A 26,291-nucleotide genomic window follows, 5' to 3' on the forward strand; every position below is an offset into this window, starting at 1 on the left:
AGAGATTAGCTGCCCTTGCCAGCTGTCAAGCTCCCCCCCCAAGCCCTTAGGAAATACCAGAAATTATCACAAGCTTTCCCAGGTCCAAGATTTCTAAACCAAAGTAGCATTGGAGAAGTCTCTTAATGTCAAAGTGATGGTCCAACCTGAGCGGCCAACTTGATGGTTCACCCCACCACTACCAAGACAGCGTAGTGCCTTGAGGCCCAAACTCCACAGAGAGATGCTGGTACAGAGAGTTTATATGCAAAAAGAAATTGGGGGTGTTCCCATCAAAACATGAAACCCTGCTGGCAAGGCTTGAAGTGACGTTCCGGCGTCTTCCATTCATGAAGATAAAGGTGACAGGGCGATACGGGGGGCCTCGGGGGAACACAACACACATGGGTTTCTCACTCTCTCTCTCTCTCTCTCTCTCTCTCTCTCTTTCCCCTCATTCATACGGCCTCGACCCGCGTAAACCGCTTCCAAAAACGCAGCCTGAAAAGTCGTAGAAAACAAACAGAACGGAAACAAACTTCCCCTCCCTCCCACCCCACGACCTGAATATTCACGAGAAGAGAAACACCAATTTATACAAAAACGCAATAAAAAAGAAATATTTACAAATGAAAGGAACGCCTTCTCAGTGGCCGCTGTCAGAGGCATCTGACAAGCTGCCGTGTGTTCTGGATTGCAGATCACTCTGTTAATTTGTTTGGTTTCTTTTTTTTTTTTCTTTTCCTTTTTGTCCTTGTAATTAGAGAAGAGGGAAAGAATAAGAAGTTCCCTTACAAAGACTCTCCCCCTCTTCCCTCCTTAATTTCCTCAGTGAAATATAAGAAAATATTCCCTTCACCAACCCTGCCCACCCTCTCCTCACACTCTTTGACTTTACAGGCAAATCCCACCCTCCCCCCGCCCCAGCTTTAAAAAATAAATAAAATAAATAGGTAAATAAATAAAAGGCCTTCTGTTGGCTTAAAAAGTGAAAGATAAGATAAAATCAACCAGAGTGGGGCGAAGAATGTGAGAGAGGTGGCTTTCAGCTCCAAGAAATGTGGCTCATAAAGACAGGGCTGCCATCTCCTTTCAGAGTCAGTCCCCAGCAGTGTCCCCATGCCCTCAGCCCAGGGCTCTCTCAACCTTTCCCCTGGTGAGCCACGGTCATTGAGACACTGGGACAGACCCAGGATAAGCAGGAGACACTTTGCCATATCTCTCAGGATGGGAGAGCCTGGCCCACACCCCCACCTCAGGAGAAAGAAGACATATGAAAGGGGAGTTCAGCTTCTCACTCCTACCATTGCTCCCTTTCCTTTAGTTTAACTTGCATCTAAAATGATACAATGGAAAGAAAAAACCACTCATCGATACTAGGTGCACCAGGAAAGCTGTCACTACAACTGCAGGGATGGGAAACCCTAGGCTATTCCAGCTTTGCACCTGTGCTAGTATCTTTCTCTCTCACACGCAGAGGCACACGTACATGTACACACGCATCTCAGCCTTGCACGTCTTGTCTTCAGCCCTTGGCACAAGTTTCTGTGCTCTCTGGCATTTATTCAAGCACACCCCTTCCCAGGAAGACAAGCCGTGTACTTCCCCTGTACATTCAATAGTAAATATACATATGTATTTCCCATGGGTGCGCACACCCTCCTCCCATTTCCACATGTGCAAGGAGACATTGAAACAGTCCACCAGCACCACTGTCACCACACACACCCTTTCATGGCATGTTTTTTAGCTGTCCAGCACCATGCCAGCATTGGCAGAGGGTACCCTCTTCTTTTTGTTCCAAACTGATGGCCAAGGGTAGGGAGGGCAGAAGGATGAAAACCCTTTTTTCCCTGCCCTCCTCGATGAAAGGACATGCCAAAACAGGCTTGGTGTACCCTGAAGTGACAGTGACAAAACTCCCCACCTTTCCCTACTCTTTATCTCTGTTCCACTCTGTTTGTTATCCAGACACCTTATAGTATTGTGGGTTTATTTTGCTTTCTCCACAGACACTTCAAGTATAAAGTTATCATATATACTCATGTATAGGCTAACCCATACTATACACCGTTCCCACCCTTGAAGTATGTCACAACTAGTGAGCAATTCACAGCTAACTAACCAACCCTGCGCCCCTTTCCCCAGACTCCTCTCATTTCAGTGCAAACCAGCATCCTCTGTCACAGATTCCAGCAGCCTCCCTGACTCCAGGGTTGCTTTCCGAAACTCAGACCCCACTTCCTTTCCATCTCTCCCACTGGTCTGCTACAGATTCAACAGCTATGATAGCCATAGTCAAACCACTAGCCAGACCTGCAGACAAGCCTTCCCTCCCTCCCCCCACACCCCCCAGCAGACAATTCAAAATTTTAGCGTAAAATTTCTCAGCATATACGCAAATATATATATATATTTTTCAGCCCTAAACCCCCAAAGTCTTCACAAAATAATGTAACGAGAACCTCAGTATAGCTAACATATAAGTGCATCATCAAGTTAGTCGTGTTATTCCCCCTTCACTTTCTCCATGTCTTCAAACACTACTCTTTTCTAGGCAATTTTAGGAAGAGTTGCCTGAGCAAGCATATTTTCCGGCATCTCCATGACACTGCTTCTGCTGTCTCCTCCTGCCACACACACACACGTGTGTGTGCACGTGCCTTTCTCTGCCGGGAGCCAGCAAAAGTGAAACACTAGAGTCACTGCCGCTCCCCCTCAGCCCACCCCTTCCCTGCCTTTTTCTCCGCTTCCTGAAATCACAAGTGAGGATATCCAACTCCGACGTCACTGTAAAGTGCAATGGCCAGGAATGGAAGAGAATGGGAGGAGCAAGAACATGGAAAAAGAGATAAAAGGGGAGGGGTGGGAAAGAGGAGGAAGAAGAGGGGAAACCGAAGAGGTGGCACTTGTCACCAGTGCTGCACTACTCAGAACTCCAGTATCCCATAAACTAAGGACGACCCAGGAGAGTAGCCAATGGGATAGATCCCACCCCACCCTCCCACACTCCACATACACCCCCAGTCCCTCCCCGCGCTCTTCCCCTCTCACTCAAACGTCAGACTCAATACTGGAGAGTTTCTCATAAACATGCCCGTTGCTGGAGCCATTGAAAGCCCTGGGGTTTTTGTTGTTAGGCACACAGGGGTTGGACTGGTTCCCTATACAGATGTCCTTCTGGAAACGGGCTGGCACAGCCCCATGAAGGGCTGAGACCACCGGCTTGTTGGTGGTGACGATGGCTCGGAAGTCTGGCCTGGCTTTGGGCCCTCCTGCCACCACAGGCTGCCTGAAGAAATAAGATTTGCTGCCGTGGAGCAAGCATTGGTCATCCCCAAAAGTGGGGATGAAAGGGTTTTGGGTGACCCGGTCGGGGTAGAGCGACTTGCTGAGCATGTAGCCCCCGCTGCTGCCGGGGTTGTTGTGGTGGTGGTAGCTGGTGGCGGGCACTGAGGACTTGTTGTTGGCAAAGGTGGTCTCACTGGCTGGCATCTCAAACATGTGGGCGTAGGGGCTCCCTTCCAAAAAGCGGCCCTTGTCCTTGAGGCTGACGCTGCGGGGAGCCAGGGCTGAGTCATCCTTCTGCAGGTCCACAAAGGTGTCATAGGAGTGTTGCCGGCGGAGCTTGTTGCGGTTCTTCTTCTGCACCTTGGAGGCAGAATTGGAAGGGCTCTGAGGATATTTGGAGGAGGAGGTGGCGCTGGTGGCCACGGGCACGGGGGCAGGTGGCTGGTCCAGCTCTTGGAGTGAGTTGTCCTCACTGATGTCGTACAGGTTGCCTGCTTTCTTGCAGGCCTCACAGCGGATGCAGGCCTGGCGGGTGGAGTTCTGCCCTACCACTGATGGCGTGTAGTTGTGCAGCTTAGAAGGGCAACCACGGCAGAAATTAGCCCCGGGCCGGTCCTCCCAGTCTAGGTTGGTCAGGTTCTTCTCCCACGGTGCTGGGACCCCGCTCACAACGCCATGCTTGTGCTCATTGCCTCCACCAAACTCGCCCGAGCCATGCTTGTGGTGGGCCCTGTTGGTACAGGATCCACCCCCTCCTCCTCCTCCCGTGTCGCGCTTAAACTCATCTCCCCTCTCTTTGTAGATATCCGTCAGGTCCACGTGTTCCCAGTGCGGCGAGTTCTCCTTGGCCCGAAACTGGTCCAGGTAGAAGTCCCGTAGCCCTTCTTTGTCCCTGAAGTAGCGCTTGTGGTCGGGTGAGCGGGGTGGGCGCCGGCGGTAGGCCAGCTCTATCTCGTCAAACTCCCGCCGGGACTTGGCAGAGGCTGGGCGCTTCTTCAGGCTGTCCTTGTACTGCTGCTTCCGCCGCTTGGCCGCGTTACCCTCAATGTTGCCGTAGGTGACGGTGTGAGTGGAAATGTCAGAGACATCTGAGCGGATCAGGTCATCGTGGGCCCCGCTGCCCCCGTAGCGGTCACTCTTGAAGGAGAACTTGCCGTAAAGGTCACCTAGCTGGCTGTGCTTGGCAGGGGGTAACCCCAGGTCCAAGGGCTTCTTCCCAATGGACCGCGACTGGGCATTGAAGGGCGGGTTGTCACAGTCATAGAGCCCGTCAATGGAGCTGGTGCTGCCAATGCTGTGGGGGCGGTGGTGGTGGTGGTAGTGGTCCTGATATACATTGCTGTCCTTCAGCTGGAGGTTGCCAAAGGTCCTTTCCACCTCACTAATATAGTCACTAAAGAGGTTCTCCTCGCAGGGGGGGTTGTTGTAGGACTTGCAGTCTGAGTGGGTGAAGCTGCGGCGGTGCTCAGAGATATCGTAGACCGACGACTCACGGCGGATAAAGTCCAGGGCACTCTGCGGTGAGCCATTGACTCCTGACAGGTTGGCCATGTTCTTGGCTGTCCGAAGCAGGCGGAGGATGTTGGAATGGGTGTTGTTCATAGTCGCCGTGGGGGAGTTCATTGCTGACTGGCGTTCCTCGATGGCCACGCCGTGGATGCAGCTGTAGATACCCTGAAATGTGAAAAAGCAGGAAGGTGAGTGGTCCTGCAAAGAATATATGAAAGGGGACCTGGACTGGGAAGCACCCTGTGCAGCAACAGCATGGCCTGTAGGACAGCAAGGCCTGTCAGCCTTCCATCATGAAGCACAATCAAATCAAATGAAATCAGACCTGCTCTACCAACCCTTGATGTTTTGCCCCTCTTTCTTGCCTTTCACATTTTTTCCTTTCCCTCCATTCCTCTTCCTCTGCTTTACTTCATGTCATATCTGTAGGATGCAGGAATACCTGCTTGCATCTGTAAGAGTTACTCAAATCTAGTAGGTGTAACACTGAATTGCAAATAGGGAAAATAATATCCTTGGGAACAAAAGCATCAAGACAAATGATTCTGTGTGGATGAGAGGAAGAAAGCCTGTTTTGGCCCTTGAAATTCATCTGGACATCAGTGAATCAGCGAGACAGGAGCTATCTTAAAAACAGAACAGCTTCATTTGTCATAAACTTAGCTACATTAATCACCAGTACAGATTAGAAAAGGAAACAGAGAAAGAGCAGGACTGCCGAATAGGTATTTAGGTCTTTTGCATCTGGTTGAGTGAGGTACAATAGAATTTTTAGTTGCGTTCTGGTAAATTTAACAGTGATAACAGGCTACAAATTGACATCTCTGAAAGCAAAAGTCCTCTATTCAACCTCAAATCAGACAGCAGACATGCCTGATTCCTCCATGTTCCCCACTAGCTCATTTCATCCATGACATAGACTGTTTGCAAGGGCTACCCACCCCTAGGAGCAGAAGAAAAGGGGCTCATTTATTCCCTGGCCTGCCAAATGGTGCCTGCTGATTAATGTAAATTGTGAAATGGACACCATCACATCGTGTTACCATGGTTTCTCAGCAGCTAGCAGATGATTAACACTTTTCAGACTTTTCACCAACCTGGCCCAGGTCTAACAGATAACCCCAGAATGAAAGAATCTGTACTTAGCTAAGGATCACCAAACACAATCTCCCATCTCATCTCCAGACTAAACCAGGTTAGAAACTAACAATACAGAAGAGAGGCTGTGCCCCTGCATTCAAAAGGCTTTGTCATTTCTCCTCAACAATATGTTGTGTAGCAATTATATACTCCTTGCACAATCAACGTTAATTCTGTTACATCAGACACTGAGGTCAAAAACACCCAGATTTGACCTCACTTCAGAATGGATTAGGAGAAGGGACCAGTGGCTTGAAAGAAGAAAAAAAAGCTCCAAATAGGACACTGCTGGCTATACTAATAGCAGAAAGATGACTCAGAAATGGCTAGAATCTGCTTTAAATGTAAATATTATACCCTAAGGCAGTTTTGCATAAAGCAATTGCTAAGTTCATGTGGTCATCCTCTCTGGAAGGATTTCTGCATGGTTTAGGGCATGGCTTTTGGTTAGAGAGTTCTGACTGTCCATGATAGCACACTTCTCATTAATATAAGGTCAGCCGAACAGCTGTAGTATAGAGGACAGTGAAAAACAACTACGTTTCTAATCATGTTATCCACGATTACTTGACTTATTGTCCCCAAATTTGGCCTCCTCACAACTTGCTTTGGAGGAGCAGACAGTTACAGTAAACTTTGCTTTATACTACATTTTCATTTCCATGTGAAATTTCCATGACCATAATCCAGCAGAGACCAGAGATGTCACAGAAAAACATTAGATGCTCTTGCAACATTAATGGTGAAAAGATGCAGACCACCACTCTGTGCCATCTGTGTGTTAGACAGTTTTTATGGATTTCACCATCTCCAGTACGTAAGACTGTCTGAATAAATCCTCTGTTCCTCTCCACTAGCCAATGACACTCACCCTGCTGATGGAGAAGACCACACCAGGCTTGCCAGAGCAGACGCCCATGAAGCAGTGGCGGAATTGCCAGTAGAAGAGATGCTCACAGATGAAGGTGATCAGACTGAGGGCCATGGCTGCTCCCAGCATGTAGAAGACACCTGCCATGTTATCTATATCCAGCTGGCTGCTCATAACCTCGTTCTTCTCATTGTGACAAATGCCAGTGAGCCACAGTGCTTCCAGCTCCTCCATCTCCCCTAGAAAGATATAGAGAAGAACGGAAACAGGTTAGCCAGCCCTGCAATGGCTAAAGAGTTCAAGCTGGGGCAGACTGAAAGCAAGAAGCTGATCTAAGGTCATTTCCAGTGGCCATGCTCTTCTTCCACATCTATTACATCCATGAAATATCCTGACTGCCCTTCTGATAGGGGCAGGTGCAATTTGTCACAGGGAAGGCAACAGGATTTTTCCACAGCCAGATATTAGCCACAAAAAGCTATCACAGGACACAGCTATCACACTTGCTAAATATCTACAGTGAGATCCTGAAAAAGTTGTCTGCCAGATGACTGAAGATCTGGCCTCACAAACTTCCACTTTCATATTAGGTCAATGAAGGGAAAAATCAGTGACTGATACTGGTAGACAAAAATGAGTCACTTCTAAACGAAAACATTGTACGTTTCCAGCTCAAAATTCAAAATGTTGATTTTTTTAAAATCAAAATGTCTGATTTTGAATTTGTTTCCATCATATCCACAGCTCATTAAAACTAGGTGTAATGTTCCCAAAAATACTTGTGCATTTTTACCTGTTTTTCTTCCCTTCAATTTTGTCCAGATTCAACACTTCCAAGCCCTTTGACCAATCAAAAATATTACTAATTTGTATCATCTAGGAACAAATGTTCTGTAGTCTAATTTCATACTCCACTTACTAACTCCCATTATGGTATTTTCATGAGGGGAGAGAGCGAGATAAACACTCACACATACACACATACTGAGACATTCAGAAACAAACTAATTTTGCAGGTTGGCAATTCTATTCACGCTGTTAGGAAAGTTAGTTTTTCACATTTTCAACCTCCAGTCCAGTGACAGGGGGAAAAAAAATTCATATATTTATGTGGCGCCATAGCACAGTCTTTAAAGCTTTATGGAGAACTTACATCTTTTTCTGAAATAATACATATTAGGCTGTTTAGGAAACAGAACACCCTATCTGTCAGGTGGCCAATTTCCTGCTGAAGTATGTCAGAGCTATGTTCTTTCTATATTTATTATATCACATGTTATTCTCAGATTTCAGAAAAAAAGAAATACTTATAAATAAAACAACCTGTGAATTTTATTTATTCAAAAAAAGGACACAGCAAGATGTAATATGGAATGGAAAGGGAAAGCCAGGAAAATATTTTCTAAGAAGGAATTCCTTATCCCATGAATATTTTTTTTAATAATATCAATTTCTCTGTAAAGGATGAGATGAACTAGGTAACTATAATGTTCTGATTAAAAACTCACTTCAAAATATGCTTCGGAGTCTCAAGTCCTTCCTTGTTTTTTTTGAAGTTTTGGAAAATCTGAGTTAACTCTTTCATCCAGAAATATTTATCCTTTAGTTTTGTAAACTCTGCATGGCTTGATCCTGTCTAGAACTATAAAGCATGGGATGACCAGGGAAAGTCCAGTATAATTAGTAGGTTTGGTCATGGCAAAACCTCAAAGGCAGTGAAAAGTTCACAACGGAAATCTTGTTTTTACAAGACATTCTTTGCAAAAGATATTTTTTAAACACACGTCTGAGTGGTTCTATGAAACCTTTAGTGCTTTTGACACTGCTTTTGATGTTACTGCTACCCTGCATCAACAACATAAAACGAGTGACAACCTCACATTTTTGGTGTAATGCCTCTAACAAACTCTGGTTAATAATTTCCTGTTCTCAACTCAGATCTGAAGCACTACAGCTAGGAACTTCTGTTTCTTACATGCAAAACTTGGCGTTTCTTAGGAAAACTTCAACTCCTCTTTTTCTTGTCACTTACCATCTCCAAAAAGCTGTAGAATGGCAAGATCAACCTGGCGCTTCCAGCCTGAGTCCTTTTGGATGGCAATGCCATAGCCAGTGGAGGCAAACACTTTCCCACTCCCAATCGTCACCAGCTTGCAGCCTTCATCTCTGCCAGCCATGTAGTTTAGCACTGCTGCGTCATAAATGAAAGCATCCAACTTCCTGCACAGGTGCAAGAAACAAGAGGGGTATAGTACAGAAAAGATAGAATCTGTATGAATTCAAAGGTGGTCTCAGGTAATTAAGGCAGAAAGAAACCTCTTTCAGATAGACTACAATAGGTTGCTGCTTCACCTTCATCAGAGTTAATTAAAATCTGAGCCTAGAACCCATTTACAGGTGAAGCTAGATTATAAATGAGGACTGTCTATTTCTTTCTGACTCTTTGATAATCATCATTTCAGATCTGAAAGAAAATTTGGAATACGAACATACTGCAAGATAGAGATGAATGAAGAGCAAGTCAAGGGGATCTATAGTCCTAAGAACAGCTTATATTTCTGTACTGCCTTTCATCTCAAAGGAACCTAAAATGCTTTATAAAATGTATCAATATTAGATAGCAAAGTAGAGGTTGGAGTAAGGAAAAGAATATCTCCGCTTCAAACTGCTGGCATGACTTAGGTGAGGAAAATGTAATTTTTTCAAATTAAATATAGTCAGGACATCATGTTTAACTCCTTGGTTACTGTGAAAAACACTACTGCATCTTTACCAATGTCAAGTGGCCAGGATAGAAGCTTCATGGTTTACCATGCTAAGTAGCTCTTTGGTAAAGAGTGCTTAACTGAAAACCACAAGAAAAATTCTGTTTCAACATAGAGAAATTTCCATTAGGGGCTGGGATGGGTAGACAGCACAACAGACTGATGAGAGCCTTCCTCTCTCTGCAACAAATTGATTTGGGTGTGGAGGGCAGTCTCAGGGGGATGCATCTTCCACATAACCAAAGACAGCCGATGAGTAAATCCTCCCACTAGATCTGAAATGAAGCACTTTCCGATAAAAGACCAAAGACCTTCCACCTTGCACATTCTCAACCCACGCTATCTTTTCAATCCACCTCCTGCACATATATTTCCAGTATGGTGATTATCTCAGTTCAAGTGCATATCTGTGGGGAAGTCTGTCCAAGGGTGGGTATGAAGCCAGGATGACATCTACCGCAAGCGATGAGCTCTATTTCATCCATATATTTCCAGGACAGAGCATATTTATTTCCTGGATGATGACTATCCTGGCAAATGTACCTTCCTAGGATGGCATCCAACAATGGTACAATCATTTATAATGGGCTGTGTGCTTCTGAACCTGGCAAACAGGTTTAGGAATATTCAGTCAATCTAGTAATTAAATTGGCTGAACATCTTCATTCGTGCTTTGGAATGAACTTTCTCATAAGAGTGCAACATGAGTGTAAGCAAGAATGATTTTTTTCACTGGCGCTGGGCTCTGACAACCAAAATGGTCAGCTCTGGGAGGAGGTCTTTAATTATAAAGGACAAAGGTTTGCAAAACTGGGTTTTAAGTTAGCTCCTTTACAGATTCACTGCTATTAAAATAGGATAAGCTGTTCAAACATACTTTTTGCTAATGATTTTTCCCACATTTCCCAAATTACCCAAGGAAATAATCCAATTTTATATATTTCCTTATTAGTCAAACAACATTTTGCTCAGTCCTTGATACTAAAATATTCCAGAGAGAAGGGCTACTTCCAAATTATTTGCTTCGAGCACACCTTCCATTACACTATATTAGCTAGTGATACACGGGGGTGGGATTAGTCTGACAAGGATTGTTTCAGCTTCCTGATTAACATAATCTTTTATACACAGAAGGAGGGAAAACAAAGGAATTTCCAGATGACAGTATAAATGCTCTGAAAAAAACTTTGTCCACAGAGGTCTGTGAGTTTTTCCTGTGTATGTGTAAGGACCCATCAGCATGGAATGTCTTGATGAAGCAAGGTCTTCGGGACTAATATACACAAGACTAACATACACAAGGGAAGAGAGGATCCTCTTTTTCTTTTTTTTTCCAAATAGTCTTATAAACACAGCAAAACCAGAAACTCTTACACAGATGTCAATAGAAAAATCTGGCTGAAGAACTACAAAATTATTTTTCTGTGTTATGCGTGGTGTTGCTATACTTCTAACCATGGAATGATAATTGAGGCTCATTTTCCAAATCCCACAAAAAATTTTCCAGACAAGCATGCAAGGAAGTGAGGTTTCTGTGGCGAGTAAGCATGGAAGAAGAAAGCCTCACCCAGTCTTCAGCGAGAACAATGCATCATCCACGCCCCTCTGATTGAACTTCACCATGTAGCTGTGCATTTCAGGGTAGTTGTTGCGAATGTTCCTTTCTGTGCTGCCATTGGGAACCGTCCCGAAGCGGAAAGGGGGTGAAAAGTCATTGGGTTTCTGGAACTGGAGAGACAGAAAAAGAATATGTCTCACAATCTTTCAGCAAGAAGCAGTCATCTGAATGAGAGAACACACTCTCCTCGGAAGGTAGTTCTGATTTTATTTTACTATCAGGTGGAAAACATTATTGAGAAGTTATTATATTTCACTGTTTTCAAACACAAACATCTCCTGTTAGTGCCTAAGAACCAAGAAATGAATCTGAGTGACCTAGTCTTTTTGTCCACTATGGATTAAGTGCATAAAATAGCCAGTGATCAAAGATTAAAAGGAAGTTAGATATAAGGAAAAAGGAAAGAGGAAAGGGAAAAGGTAACAGTGGCTTTAGAACACAGTCAAGGAAAGATTTTCAATAAAATCTATGTGCATTTTATCCACAAAGTGTCATTTATTTTCTAAGTATCATTTTCAGCTCTGTGGATGCCTTTGCACTTCCTGATTCTGACTGAAGGAGAAAAGTAATTAATGAGCAGAGATGCCTTTCAGAACACCTCACACCCAGTTCACCAAACAAATGATCAGCTTTCAAACTTTTGGGCAAATGTCCCAAATGAAATGCTATTAGTGGTTGCAAGTCACTAGTAACATTTGATGCCCAGAACAGAGCTGGCAGAATACTCCAAACCTTTTGCTGCTCCCAAGAAATATACTCATCATAATATTCCTCTACAGCTGCAAGGCTGTGAGATTTTATACACCACTTGCTTAACTCAAGTCATAATCAATGCTCTCTGGGGTTTTATGAGCAGTAAAATTTAGACTGTCAATTATCAAGACTGCTTAAAACCCCCAGAACCAGCAGACGAGAAGGAGCACAGATTTGTAAGCCAGGAACTGACTAAGCAGTGAAGAAAAAGATGCAAAGGTAGGTTAGATGGAGGAAAGCCCCCTCCTCTCTTGATATATCAAGCAGTAGCTTGCCTGGTGCTAATTCTTAACTCCCAACTGTGACTGTATATTAGGATGATCCTGAGAAGCATGCTAAGAACATGCTAATGGGCAGACCAAACCCATTTCACAGCAACAGTTCACCTGGTACGTGAATATGTGCAGTCATGTACTGCCACCTTCTATAGTGGAAATATGGCTACAGTCTATAGCTTAAAAAACATGCTGATGAGCCTTGTTCTTCAGTTCTGCTCAAAGCCAGTTTGGAACCTGGTCAACTCAGCTGAGGAGGCCAAAGCCACTAAAGCAGTGTATCTCATTCACAACATCTTAGCAATAAGGCCAACCAGGAGCTGTGTCTGTAGGTAGGTGAACACACCATTCACATCACCTGTTTCTGTGTACCAGTCAACTCATCTGGCTGTGCAACGAATCATCTCTCCAGTTTGGACGGCGAGATGGGCTGGCTTGTATGTGCACACATGAGTGTGTGAGAGAGAATACATGTCCTACTGCTTTAAGCCAATAGAAAACATCAGGGCTGTTTTTTGAAACACAGGTTGTCACATCACCAAAAAAAAAGAGGTTTCACATAGCATAAAACAGGCAGTAAGGTGGCTCTTAGAACCTTGTCACACCCCCTAGGGATGAAGGCAAACTCATAGTTATCAAAACCTGTAATGAAAGCAAACTTTGATAGGAGAAAAATCACTGCAGCGTGCTAAAATTAGACTTTTTTTACCAAGCTGATTATAGCAGCAACTTAGGGGACCCATCACAAGAAGGGCATTGCCATACCAGGCGCAAAGGAACACAGTCTCTTCCCTGACATGCTAAAACAGGAGTTTGCAAAGTGGGCAACTTGCCTCCCCAGAGGCTGCAGAACCCAGCCTGGAGGGCAGATGGGGTGCCCCCCATCCCCATAGAGCCCTCCAATAGGGTAAAGTCAGCAGGGCAAGCAGCAGGCAGGCCCAACCAACATCGGTGTGACCTCAGCTTCAGCATGCCCTTTGGAGGGGCAGCAGCTATAAGAGCCTCTCTCTGGCCCCAGAGAGCGTTAAGAGAAAAGGAGGCCCCATCCAATGTCCATTTTATATCTCCACCCTCCATTCCCAGTGATACAATCTCTAGTTTTGTCTGCTTCCATCACTGTGTCTGTGAGCTGGAGTAAGAAGGATTATAGAGTCAAGCACAGCTGTGATAACGGAAATGATCCCGCCTCTTAACTATCCTTTGTCCCTGCTGTGTTCCAGGGCCCATCTTAGCAACCAGAGGTGAAAGGCTCCATATTTAATTTTTAACCTCCTGGGCAATCAGTAAATACATGAAAACATTCCTCTTGAAGGAAATGACTATTTTCATCAACTGGAAAAGCATGTTTCTAGAGAAGGAAGCCAGGCTGATGGCTTCTACAAAACCACATACTGTGCATTCACTCACCATCCCTTACCCTCTGCTCATTCCTCAGTCAGAACAGATCTGCAAATGCAAATTATTCTCCACACACCCACATGCACACACACTTCAATCATTGCCTGGTGGACGAAAAGACAGGAAACAGTCTGAAAGGATCCATATGGGACCCACACCAGAGATCTTTAGTAGGTGAGCACAGCTCAGTCCAGGCATGGAGGGATCTCCAAAGAGCTCTCCAGAGCCAAAAACTGCTGCATCTTTCTGAGGTCTCTTCTGCCCCGCACAGCTCATACGGAAGGAGCAAGAAGACATACAAGCCTTCCCAGAAAACATATGGGACAGGTGGGGAAGGAGTGTGTCCTCTCCTGGCAACACAGTGGAGGAACTTGTGTGGAGGAACTAGAGAAGATCCATAAGGAGGAAAGTTAATTGACACTGCTGTCAAAGAGTTCAGTAAGGAAAGTCACTTGTTTGGCTTCTCCCAAGGGCTGGGAGAGTGGGTCTGGATCAGAAGTGTCAGCCCCAGGGAAGCAGGGCACTTTGGCAGGCTGGTCTAAAAAGAGTCTGAGACACATGAGACAGGAGCTGAGACACACTGCAGGGGCCATTACATGGAGGCAGCCTGTGCAGAGGTAGTCTCAATGCCTCAATAAATATCGACAAAGGAATTAACCACAGATATTGACAGAAAGAGTCAGAATTTGGATTAATGACAGAGTTCTCCTATCATTTCATGTAAATGTTTCTCCCGCCAGAGTGTTAAGTCACAACTACTCTACCCCAGGCATCTGCGAAGAGGAGCCCTGTGAGGCTCTGGCAAAAAAACGTAGTGATAACAGGAGAGGGGAAGATAAGAAACTGCACCAGTTGCTGAGCAAACCCAGCTGCAGAGAGTCACAGGGAGCGGCAAACAGGGCTGCACAGTGTCTGCACTTGTAGGAGCCCCACCTCACACTTCCCTACAGCAGGAGCCCTGTCCCACTGCCCAGCTCTACCTACCTCAAGGGGTGACTGCCTGGGAGGGAACCCGCAGGGCTCAGCTGCAGCCCTGCACCCAAAGAGCCCCAGGCAGAGGTGTACCCCACCTGCAGCCTTCTGCTTGCTCGCCATGCGGCTTCCATCGTGAGATGCTCCCCTTGTACCCAAGGTGATGTGACACGCTCTCGCCCATGAGAGAAATCCCTTATGGAGCTGACCACATCAAATGTGGGTGGGAGGTGGATGCTAGAGATGGGGGCGGGAAGCAGACACCAAGCATGCCTGAAGGGCTGGGGTGGCTTTGGGACATGAGACGCCTGTGTTCAGAGCCCAGCAGCTGCCCTCCTCTTCAACCCCTCGCTCCACAAATTGAAATCAAGAAGCATTAAGTCCAAATCAGACCATGGCTTTGGGAAAGTAACCTCTCAGAATCAGAGAGCAGAAATCTTCCTGCTCTGGAGAGCGATAAACACACAGGCTGGGGGCTATTAGCACATTCAGTGGAGAGCCCCTTTACTACTCCCCCCCGCAACTCGCCATGAGAGCTGTCGGCAGCAGCAGTGAGAGCAGTTTTGACTTGTCTGGCAGAGCTGTTTCATTAGCAATTTGGAGCCATGCCGTGCAGAAAGCAGCATTGTTCTCAGATGTTCGAATATCAATCTGCATAATGAAACAGGTGATAGGAGCTCTTCCCATTCAGGCAGCCGCAATTGGAGGGGATTCAGGGATGGGGGAAAGGGGTTATGTCTAATTGGCCACAATTAATTTGATGAGAATTTTTTTTTCAATATATTGTCTATCACCAAATGGTTCCTAGAGAAAAGCGCATCTGCACTTATTTATCTGCCTGATGTAGGCCCTGTTTACACTGTAAAGTGTTTGCCAATAGCATTGAAAGCAGTTTCCCAAACTCAGCAAGCTCTCACAACAAAAAGGCTCTTTTTTATCAGTCAATCTACTTTTACACTGCTTTAAAAAAAAATAATCCCCTGCTGAATAACATAATGAGCTGGCAAAACTTGGTGTGAGTGTGTGTGTGTACATGTGTAGTGCCTTACCCTTACACAGCTTCTCTGGGAGGGCTCCTTTCATTTTGTAGGGCCCAGGCCCTCAGTTTAAATTTTCTACCACAGCAAGCTCCACAGCTCTAACCCACCAAAATAAGGTCGCCAAGTTCAGCTCCTCTGTTAGCTGCAAGTCCAAAAGAGCTTGAGCCCATGTTAGATACTCTGGCTTCAGTCCATTTCCCTAAGTGTTAAGTGCCAAGTTGAGATGCACCAGGGAATTTCACCCTGAGAAGATGTCTGTTCTGCCCCTCTCTCTCCATTGGGTCTCTCCTAGACATCACCGTTCCTGACAGCTCTTCATTCAGCCTGCTGTGGAAGGTGGCTGGTGCTGGAGACTCCCGCATTCCCTGGACAACCTATGCCAGGGCTTTATTATTAGAAAATTCTTCTAAGTGTCTGAACTAAAGCCTTCCTGCTGCAATCCAACTGCAATATTTTCTGTTATCTTCACCATGGACAGGGAAATCAGAATAGTATCTTCTTTTATGAAGGCGCATTTTATGTTTTTGAAGACTGTTGAGCTGTTTCTTCTCCATGTTCTTGCACTGGGGCTAAAGAGGCCCAGTTTCCTCAGTCTTTCTTTGCAAGCTCTATTATCTAGACCTCCAGCCATTCTTGCTGCTGGCCTTTGGCTATATCCAGTAGGTTTTTCCTTGACTTGCCTTTGGTTGGTGGACATGCGCTCCAGCTCCACTGTACCAAGAACAATCTGATCAGGACCCCAAGATGCTGAGAGAACATTACACTAAAAAAGCTCACAGCAAGACAATAAAAGCATTGCTAGTGAGTGTTAATGCTCATTATTACTCTCCTTAGTGCCTCTCTATGTTATATCCTTTTCCCTCTGTCCTTTAGTCTTGTCATCTGCAGCTTACAGGTTCTTCAAAACTGTAACTCTGTCCTGATTTGCATTCAGGTGTTGACCAGTTTGGTTCTGGAATGTCAATCATCACTGCCAGCACCATCTTTGGGTTTTTAATGTATTCTTATCTTTATCCAGCTTGATCATGCACATAGGCACATCCACACAGCTGTGCCCCATCACCTGTCCTGGTAGAGGAAGTGCTCTACAGATTCCCAGTGCGGAGCCTGCTTTATTGGTAGGTTGGTGGAGAGCACTTTTACATTGCTACAACAGCATCCCAGCTAGGAGTGTGCCAGCCCAAAAGCATAGGGAGAAAAACATACTGCAAACCTAAATCATGCCACTTGTACAATAATCTGTGAGGAGAGCAGACAAAAGAGACTGTGCTGCTCATTCCTCTTTTACTCATGAATCTCTTGTACAGATACTTCTCAAGCATCATTCCTAAAGCATCCCTCTCCCTTCTGCACAGTCACCTAGCTTTAACATTACAGACATTTTTTACTCCCAAGGTGGAACTCACAGCCATTTCCAAGTGACTACAAGTTTTCAGATCCTCCTTTTACCCTAGCTCCGATTTCCTCTCTTCTTCTGCATTCCCTCACAAATATCACCTTCCACCTCCTCAGCAGTGGCTGGGACTCCTCACAGCTCAGAAGCCAGTCACCACATCAACTCTTCCTGATTGTTGGGCCCAGTCACAGAAAGCAGCCCTAAGATTGCAGTAGCAAAAACCCAGTATCTTGTCTTCACCAGTCAACCAATACATGCCTTGATTTATAAAAAAAAAAAAAAAAAAAAAAAAAGAAAAGAATTAACAGCATCCCATTCAATAAAAGGCAGTTTTGGGAGGGCATAAAAATACCTTGTGTTCCCTCAGACTTTGACTTTGTGGTTTATCTTATTATTCAGTATCCAGTGATGTTTCAAATTCTCTGGTCTTGCTTTGCATAGTGCTTTCACCCATGAATTCCTCTAGATAAGTCTGAGAAAGGAGTTATCAGTTAGTGCAGATGACTGCAGAATCGTTCACAAAGAATTAGATTAAAGTCACTTTTAAAGGAAGGTGTAGGGTCGGTGGGACCCACAAACAAGAAGAAAAATATCTGTGAATGTCTGGTGGTGAAATAAGGACACATGTGGGTCAGGGAAAGACACAGAGCAACCTAGGGACAATGCAGGGGGGGGGGGGGCAGGTGAAAGAAAAAGAAAGGAGTTCAAATATAGCAACTTTAAAAATAGTTGCCCTTGTAAAACAACTGAGATGAAAGCAGAGATCCAATTGGTAGAAGAGGCCGCCATCACATGCAGTTATTGCCAGAGCAATGCACACAGTAGGATTGTGCAGCCTCTTTGCGAGCTGGATTGCTACATGCAGACCTGCTCTGTGCCGCTTCTGCACAGAGCAGAGGACTGCAAATCTTGGGCAGCGCAGCGTGGCCCCAAACAGATGGCATTTCAGGGGTCCCACATCTTCCATAGCTAGACCTACATGCGCATGCTGGGACCCCACTGCCTTTCTGCTGACCCAGGCACTATGGATACACCAGGCCTGTGGTGCCACTCCAGGATCAGACCATCACACGTGGACAGAGTCCACCCACCACCAATAAACCAGGTGTCCTCTGGGTCTGCCAAGTGTGTGAGACTTATGCAGACTCTGTGCAGCTTCTCCACCCAAAAGGTTACACTAAGGCTTTAAAATTTTCTCAGGACGCATTTGGCAGGCTATAGGCTTTCAAGTCAGTCACGCTGTTAGGTGTCCCTCAAGCTTGACCAGAGAACAACACCTGTAGTGGAATCACTGAGCTTCACCAGTCAGAGACAAAAGCTCCTTGCACAGCCTTAATATTAGTAGGTGTGGTATCAGATGAGCACAGTCATATCTGTTGCAATCAACTGGGCTATGGGATCTTAGCTACAGTACACTTGACTTCTGCTTCCATGCATGTAGAGGATGAAGATCATCTGTTTATCCCAGCATCAAATCATGCCATGTATTCCATCCTTGAAAGTCAGCTTCCTTGGAAGCTAAACACAATGGGGCAAAAGGCACCTACTGAATAATCCCAGGCAAGCACAAAACAGAAATTAGTGAGGCAGAAAGATGCCAGTTAGTCCATTCATGTTAATATCATTAGAAGTGTAGATGTTCATTCAGAGAGAGAAAATTAACTGATGAAAAAGACCTTGAGAGGAAAGGTGGCAGGTAAGTACAGAGGAGTTTGAAATCTGCTTTGTTTGCACATGAGACAGCTGGTTAACAAATTATGAAACACTCTGAGAAATTCAGGGAATGTAGTTTGGTGAGGGAACAATTCAATTTTTCATCCATTTTCACTAAAAAAGGCAGATCAGAGCCTCCTGTCTTCTGAGCACTAATAGTAGCCAACCTGCTTCAGCACCTTATATGTGGGTACCAACCACTGGGCAGTAGGGTGAAACCCTGCACAAGTCTGGCAAACCTCCCAAAGACTTCACAGAATTTTCATCCAAGTAATTAAAAAAGCCTAGTCATCACATTAGTGCAATTTCTTAAGCACCTTTGTAGGCAGGGGAGCAAAGCAAAAAGCAAGGCACTCAAGGCAGGGCAGCTGGGGCATCCCAACGCCATCCCAGAGGTGGGAGATAATGCCTGCCTTTAGCCTTCTGCAGAAAGCTGCCTCCCATCTGCAAGTGGATGACAGCAGAGGAATGAAAGCCGTATCACGCTCTTGTGAGCCCGGGGGTACTGGAGTAGGCACACCTGAAGCAAGCAAGCCTGCTGGGCCACCAAGACTCAGGGGAAGTTTGACCTTGAATAGCCAAGGGCCTGGGAGAAGCAGGGCTCCTTTCCACCAGGTGAAGTAAAAATGCCTGGGAAAATACAATCTGCCAAATATTTATCAAGTATATGTATGTACATATAACTTCAAATGTTCAAATGTCACAGTTGCTAGCCATAAGCAATGAAAGGGCCGGGGCGGGGGGGGCTGTTGTATTTTGTTTTTAATCTGGTAGGTCTCAGCCTCCCATCCCCTTCCTACCAGCAATTCAGCCCTGATCATTCAGATGAAGGAGGCCAGTTCTCATCTCTCAGGCTGCCAAATCCTGGTGGCAGGGCCATTGTCTTTTATTTGACTGCAGAGTGCCAAGTACATTTATGGCACTGTATAAATAATAAATAAAAATATTCATTGCTTTGCTCTCTGCTGACTTATACTGATGTGAGAAGCAGGACAAACCTTTGCTCCCCCCCTTCTTCCCCCCCTTACATAACTCTCCGAAGATGACTTTTTCCAGACTGCCAAACAATTAACATGGAAGTAACTAAATTTTCCCAGAGCCTCCAAAGGGTTAGCTCCAAGAGCTGGTTAAAAGGAAGATGAAAAGGAAGAGTCAGTGGTGGCCGAGGCCTGGGAAAGGCCAGGATGGCATGGCAGGAGGAATGCCAAAGCTCCAAGCTAAGGACCATGCCACGGCCCCCATCGCTGACATCCCTCATCCACCAACTCCACTCATGCCACCAGCAAAGCCCAAGGGGTTGCGTTTCTCCCTTTCCACCAAGGATGAATTAAGCCTCCAGTCTGATGCTGAGTATCCCCTCCCCTTGTATCTCACCTGCTTAAGCTCCCAACTAAACTGAGTTTTAACTGGCACTAATCCTGAAGAGTCTCATTACAAGTTTTTACTGCCATTAAATCCCTCCAGATCAACAGAAAAGAGAGAATCCTGAAAGACTGAGTCAAGGCTAAAGCATATCGCAGCCCCCTTGCCACTCTGCACTACACAGCACTGAGCTTAAAAAACGAGGGAGAAGAATGACAAAGAAAGTAGGACTGAAGCGGGGGGAGAAAACGCATGCTTGAAAACCCACTGACTTTAAACATTTATAGCCTTAAAACTACTGAATCACTTTTTAGAACAGAAGCACAGAGGTTTGTTCCAAGGATCTCAGAAAGCATAAAAATCGTGCCAATCTGAAGAGTGCAGGATGACTAAATCTACGATAAATTTACCCATCTACAACTGTAAAAAATTATCTGAGATCGTATTTATGTACACAATAAACATAAGTCACCAGTTAGAAAGATCTATTACTAACATATGATATGCTGTAGCTATTTTAATAGCTATTTATTAATATGAAGATTTTAGCATAATACGTAATTACACAGATATATACTCCACTATATAGTATTTGTAAGTAGTTCATACTATAGTAACTGATGATTTACAAAGAGGTGCAAAGAAATACCAGATTTTAAGACACAAAATTTCAGACTCTCAGAGCTCTGAGTTTTCTACACTTCTCTATGAACCAATGTTAGTTACATTAAGCACTAGTCAGTGCCACTAATGCTATATATAAAGGTCATATTTAAGCAAAAGACTGAATACAGTTCAGCTTATTTACAGGAAGATGTCCCCCCAGAGAAGCACTGTGGCAAGAAATTCAACTCTACCCCATGATGTAAGGTTTGGGAGTCTGGGGACTTCCTTATTTTTTGGGGGTTTGGTCAAGTAAGGTGCATTGGACTCTACGCATTTTTAAAAAAGGTTCTGATTTATCACAAGAGGACAGAGTTGGAAGTGGCACGGTCTTACTGTCTAGCTAACTCGTATCTCCACAAAGGTCTCCTGACAATAAAAATCATGCTGCTGTTGAAAGGACTGCGTATTTTCTGCTTTTGGACACCACCACATAAAACTTCCTTTGTATTGTGCAGAAATGTGTAAAAGTACCACAAATGTCTGTTGATAGTAAATGTGGAACATTTGTACTGTCTCCAAGCCAGCTGGTTAGACAATCTTCCCCTTACAGACCTTACAAGGTACAAGACTGACCCCCACTTTTGGTCCCCTTGGAAAATTTCTAGCTGACAGAAACCGCTCTGGTTTTTCCGAGACTTCTCCAGAACAGTTATTTGTTGTACAAAAGCTGCAAGCTCAGAAAAGCATTTAACTTCAATCATGTGAATAATAGCCCATTGACTTTAATGTTGCTACTCATGAGCGCAAAGTTAAGCACATGCTTAAGTGTTCTGCATATCTGGAATCCTTGTATAATTTAGATTTAATGTGCCACAGAGTACAATGTGGGAAATAATTCATTTTTCAGTTTCATGGCCAAGCATCTATTACTGCAGAAATACAGCAGATCTTTTTTTGTAGGTTTTTCAGTGAGACTTTTGCTTTGTATCAATCTGAAATGTTTCATTCACCTCAGAATAACGTGTGTTGTTTTGTCTTCCAGTTATCTCCTTCTGTCCCTTTCCTTTGTTACAGAAAAAAAGTCTTTCTTTTCTTTTTTTTTTTTTTTAAATGTAGGTCAATTTTATGAGTAGTGCCTTTAGAAAATGACAAGTCAAAAATACATGTCAGAAATATCAAACAAAGTATTTTGTTTCAAGTATACTAAAATGAGCTACTTTGGCAGATATCAGAATTTCCCTCTGCCTTGTTATGCTCTCCCCAGATTTTTTTCAGTAAAAATACTGGCCAGTTTTAACTCCCAAACTTAATTTTTTGGAAAAAAAAGCATATCTATTGAAAAAAATAGCTGACCTATGCTGCACAGAAATGGGCCCTTTGTCTCAACATTTCATTAACATCTTAAAAAGCAAATAAGTCAAATACGTGTGAAATTTATAATTTGCAGGCATGTAGAAATCTATTTCTCTCCTTTTTATGTCAATTACAAAATTACTATTTTGATACTTTATTAGCTTCTTTGGCATTTCCAACTAATTTATAGGCATGGATACTATTTTTTTATTATTATTAACCTACTGCATTCTAAATTATTTTATTTAAATACCCTGCTGGCTGCCCACATTTGCTTTTATTCTATTACTACTGTATATGAATGGAAATTACATATAGCTATTAGATTATTTCACACATTAGTTCATTTTATATAATCTTTCCTGTATTTATTGCCTTCGTTAGACTGAAATACCGCAGGCACTTGTTCCTCTAATGTGTCTGAAGCTCTCCCGTTATTGGAAATTGGGTTATATCTCCTGATTACAGTCAGATGAAATCCAGACCTGGGAGCCGACTGCAGTATTCTGCGACAGGCCGTCTTACCAGCAGGGCTTTCACAGGGGGTCGGGGCCATAGTAGCCCCCTACATGGACCGCAGACAGATGCAGCCTGGCAGCACGTGCAAGGATGCTCCAACTGGGCTCACCGGCACTGCCACCGAGGGGCAGAGCTCCAACCGGGGACCTGACCCAGCCAGCACAGCTCTACCCCTGCCAGGACCACATCTAGCCACTCCATTGCACAAAGTGGACCAGCGGAGGTGGCGGGTGCTGGTTTGGCATCTGTGCAGGAGAACGGTTCGGCACACCGCAAGCGCAGGAAGCTGGAAGGGAGGTGCTCTCAGAGCAGCTCTTTGCCTGCAGGAGTCACGAGGCCAGTGCTGCTCTCAGGGAGGAGTCTCAGCTTGACATATGATTTAGCAGCTGCAAGGGTTAACATGGGGGAATTAACAACCATTGTGAGGTGGTTCCTGGGCCAGCTCTGGCACCAGTTTTGGGCCAGCTGAGCACAAAGGGGTGGCACTCAGCAGAGTGAGCATGACCTGGGCCAGAGACAGAGTGGCAGAGGTCACCAAGCTCAGTACAGGGAGCCTCCAGCAACCCTCAGTCCAACGTTGTACCCTGGCACAGAGGTATCCACTCCAGACCAGCTCAGACAGGCCTGCTCAAACATCCACACAGCACAGTAGGGACACGACGTTAGTCACTGTCTTGCATGTCATTAGGAAGTAAATGCTGGGACACAGCCAAGACATCATCCAAGTCCTTAGACAGCTGGAGCTTTTCAGCCCACTTTTCTGGGGAAGCAGCAGGTCGGCAGCCGTAGGCACCTCTTCAAGCAGCTCTTCCCAGGTAAGGCCCAAAGAAGAGTGTCCAAGGAGACCCTCAGGGTGGCTGTCACAGGGTATAGCCAGCCTGACCTTGACAAGCATTCCCCAGCCAGGCACAGTAATGGATTTTGTGAGTGCATCTGGCATTTTGGCTGCTGTACAGTGCCAGTGGGATACCTTCCCCAGGTACTGTCATGCTACAAAGACATTTGCAAGCAAATCTGGGTCTAGGCAAGTAGAAACAATATCCCTTAAAATAACTAGCCCTTTGCCTGTCGGCTTGGATTACATCCTCTGCTGACTCCTTGTGCTGGACACAGCTGCCCTTGCCAGCTGATGTGGCAGGCCAGCAGGTTGACCTGCCTCACTTCTGCTGTGGACACCAGATCACAGATTGGAGATAGAAGAGAACGGAAGCTATAGTTGTTCCTCTTGGCCACCTGGCATTGGTCAGTGACTGCATCCTTTTAAAGTCTGAACCAGCTAATTTAAGGGGGCAGGAAAACGAAGGAAGAGCACAGCACACCTCCATCTTCCCTGCATGTGGCTGCACCCTGCATCCTGGCCAAGCAGTGCAATGAGGGGGTGAGTGAACTGCAAGCAGTATGTGGGCTTTGGAAGAGGGAAAAGAGGAGATTCAGAAGATTGAATTCCTCCCAAACCAGGGCATCTTGAAGCAGCGCAACAGATGCCTGGATGGCTGCTCTCAAATTCTGCAGGGCCCTCTGCACATCCAGAGAGCGGAAATCTATGATCCCAGTAGATCAAGCTCATTCACTCACATCTTTTGGATGGAGATATTCCCACCTGTCTTTATTCTCCAGAGGCAGCAGCCGGCCTTCAGTTTTTACCAGCCAATTTTCATCTAATTCCAGATGCTCTCGTAGATCATAATTTTATCCAAATGTTGCACTTGCATAGCAGCTGTGTTTAAGGCATACCGCAACGATCTCAGTATGTACTGTGGCCTTTCTTTTCCCCAAGAAACAAAGCACATATGCTTTTGGATAGCAAAAGCAAACACAGGTATGTTGGCAAAGAAGAAAATGACCTCAATCCAATACACACAGGCAGCTCTACAGTGAAATTGACTAAAATACGCCCAGAGACCTGTATCCAAAGGCTCTGTGAAGCTCCAGGAGTTACCACTTTCAATTGATATTTCATGCACATATCTCTGCAGGTATGAAGAATATCTTGAAAAACATGAGAATGAAAGTGTGGCTCTCTCCATGAGCCTAGGCACAACCTGAAACAATAGATCACAGGTAGGAACTATCCCATTTAGCTCAGACAGTTGAAAACCTAATGATGACAAACTAATGTTAACTCTGATAGGGCTGGCTGGTTTTGAACAGTTCCTTTCAGTCTGAGCGAGTCCACAGCTTCTAAGGAGTCTCTGCAACAACCTCCACCTGGCAGAAAAGCATCCCCCACCCCTTCCTCAACACAGCACACTGCAAATGTGGGGACAGCCTGAAACAAATCGAGGTTGAAATTAAAACAATAACAGCAGCATTTCTACACGGATTGTATTTTCTGTGTCATATTTCATTCCAGGAAAAAACAACAAAAGGGTAAAAAAAACCTCTTAAAAATTAATCCACCACAGAATTTCCATCCTGCTGCACAGGACACTGTATACACAGCGGAGATGGACACAATTTATTTCTAGACTATCATGGGTGACACAAGAGACAGTAACTATAACCAGTCTAGCAGTAGCAAACCCACACTTGCAGTCCTCTTCTTGCTGCTACCCCTGATAGCAGTGTGTGCGACCTATTGCTATTTGGTTGCCCCACAATGGTGTGACCCCTTAAGCGGCCCCAGTGATTGAGTAACAAATTCAGCATGGGCAATCGAACCTCACAACACTCAATTCCTTGTGAGTAACCTCACCACAAAACAAAAATAAAGCAGTGTGCAAAGCTTCAGAGCCTCATGAACCAAACAGTGCTACCCTGCATGCATGAGCAATCTCCTCAGAATCCTCAATGTGCAGAGCCCAGCAAAAGCAAATCCTTTGCGAGGACAAAATGCAGTATGTGTAAACAAGGCAGCAAAACATACTCTGAACAGGAAACGATTTCTTGTGCTAAGCTTCCAAAGACCTCAAAAAAATGACAGTATAACTTCAAATGCAAGCAATAGTAAATCATCAAAGCCATGCTGATTTACCCCCATGGGCAGAACTTGTCCCCAGAATAAACTAACAGATCATATTTGCTAGCCTAATGGCCAGTGTTCCCGCACAGACAAATTATTTCATCCTGAAAAAACAGGTTACAGCTATTACACGCATTGTCTCCAAAGCTCCATTAATTCATTTCTTGCTGACAATCAAGGTGTGGTTTGGGATCATGCAAGCGAGCACAGTTCAGTTCTGTTTCTAATTCATTCCTGAAGTGCTTAAAACACGTAAAAATGCAACTGAATACCAACAAAGTGCAGTTGTGCTATTGAAACTAGGGACTAAAGCTGTCATGTGACTCTGAAAAAAACTGCACACTTTCCCAGCAAAAGCAAAGAAGAGACAGTAAAGCAGCCTCTTCTGTGGAAAAGGCTGCTTTGGGGGTTTGGGTGGGGATCTATTACCTTTTTGTCGCTCAAGCCAGACACCTGGTCCACGTATTCCTCTTGGATCATGAAGGCAGCCAGGTTGGCAGTGTAGCTGGCCAGAAAGATGACAGCGAAGAAGGCCCACACCGACACCATGATCTTGCTAGTGGTACCCTTGGGATTCTGCACTGGCACAGAGTTGTTGAACACCAGCCCCCACAGCAACCAGATAGCTTTGCCAATGGTGAAAGAGGGACCTCCTGGCTCTAGAGTGATTGAGAAACATGATCCCACAGTGAGCATCTCAGAGTAAGTGGTCTGCATTTCTATTCACATACGCATCTTGACTTCAGAGTTGAGTACTATCTATTCATAC

General features: G+C 45.0%; 1 protein-coding gene across 2 annotated transcripts in view; it reads right to left on the reverse strand.

The window, feature by feature from the left end:
* Positions 1 to 948: 948 nt before the first annotated feature.
* Positions 949 to 26,291, reverse strand: part of GRIN2B (glutamate ionotropic receptor NMDA type subunit 2B) — a 206,877-nt gene continuing 181,534 nt past the window's right edge. For both annotated transcript variants that reach the window (XM_087767094.1, XM_087767095.1), the window contains exons 10-14: positions 25,952 to 26,181; positions 11,123 to 11,283; positions 8,823 to 9,010; positions 6,791 to 7,029; positions 949 to 4,944 (exon numbers count right to left, since the gene is read on the reverse strand). In XM_087767094.1, coding sequence (XP_087623220.1) covers positions 3,034 to 4,944; positions 6,791 to 7,029; positions 8,823 to 9,010; positions 11,123 to 11,283; positions 25,952 to 26,181 — 2,729 coding nt within the window. In that variant the 3' untranslated portion in view covers positions 949 to 3,033. The remainder of the gene's footprint in view (positions 4,945 to 6,790; positions 7,030 to 8,822; positions 9,011 to 11,122; positions 11,284 to 25,951; positions 26,182 to 26,291) is intronic.

The sequence above is a fragment of the Nipponia nippon genome, unplaced genomic scaffold (assembly GCF_047370975.1).
Source record: "Nipponia nippon isolate SJK-2023a ecotype South Korea unplaced genomic scaffold, ASM4737097v1 scaffold_3, whole genome shotgun sequence".
Classification (NCBI taxonomy): Eukaryota; Metazoa; Chordata; class Aves; order Pelecaniformes; family Threskiornithidae; genus Nipponia; species Nipponia nippon.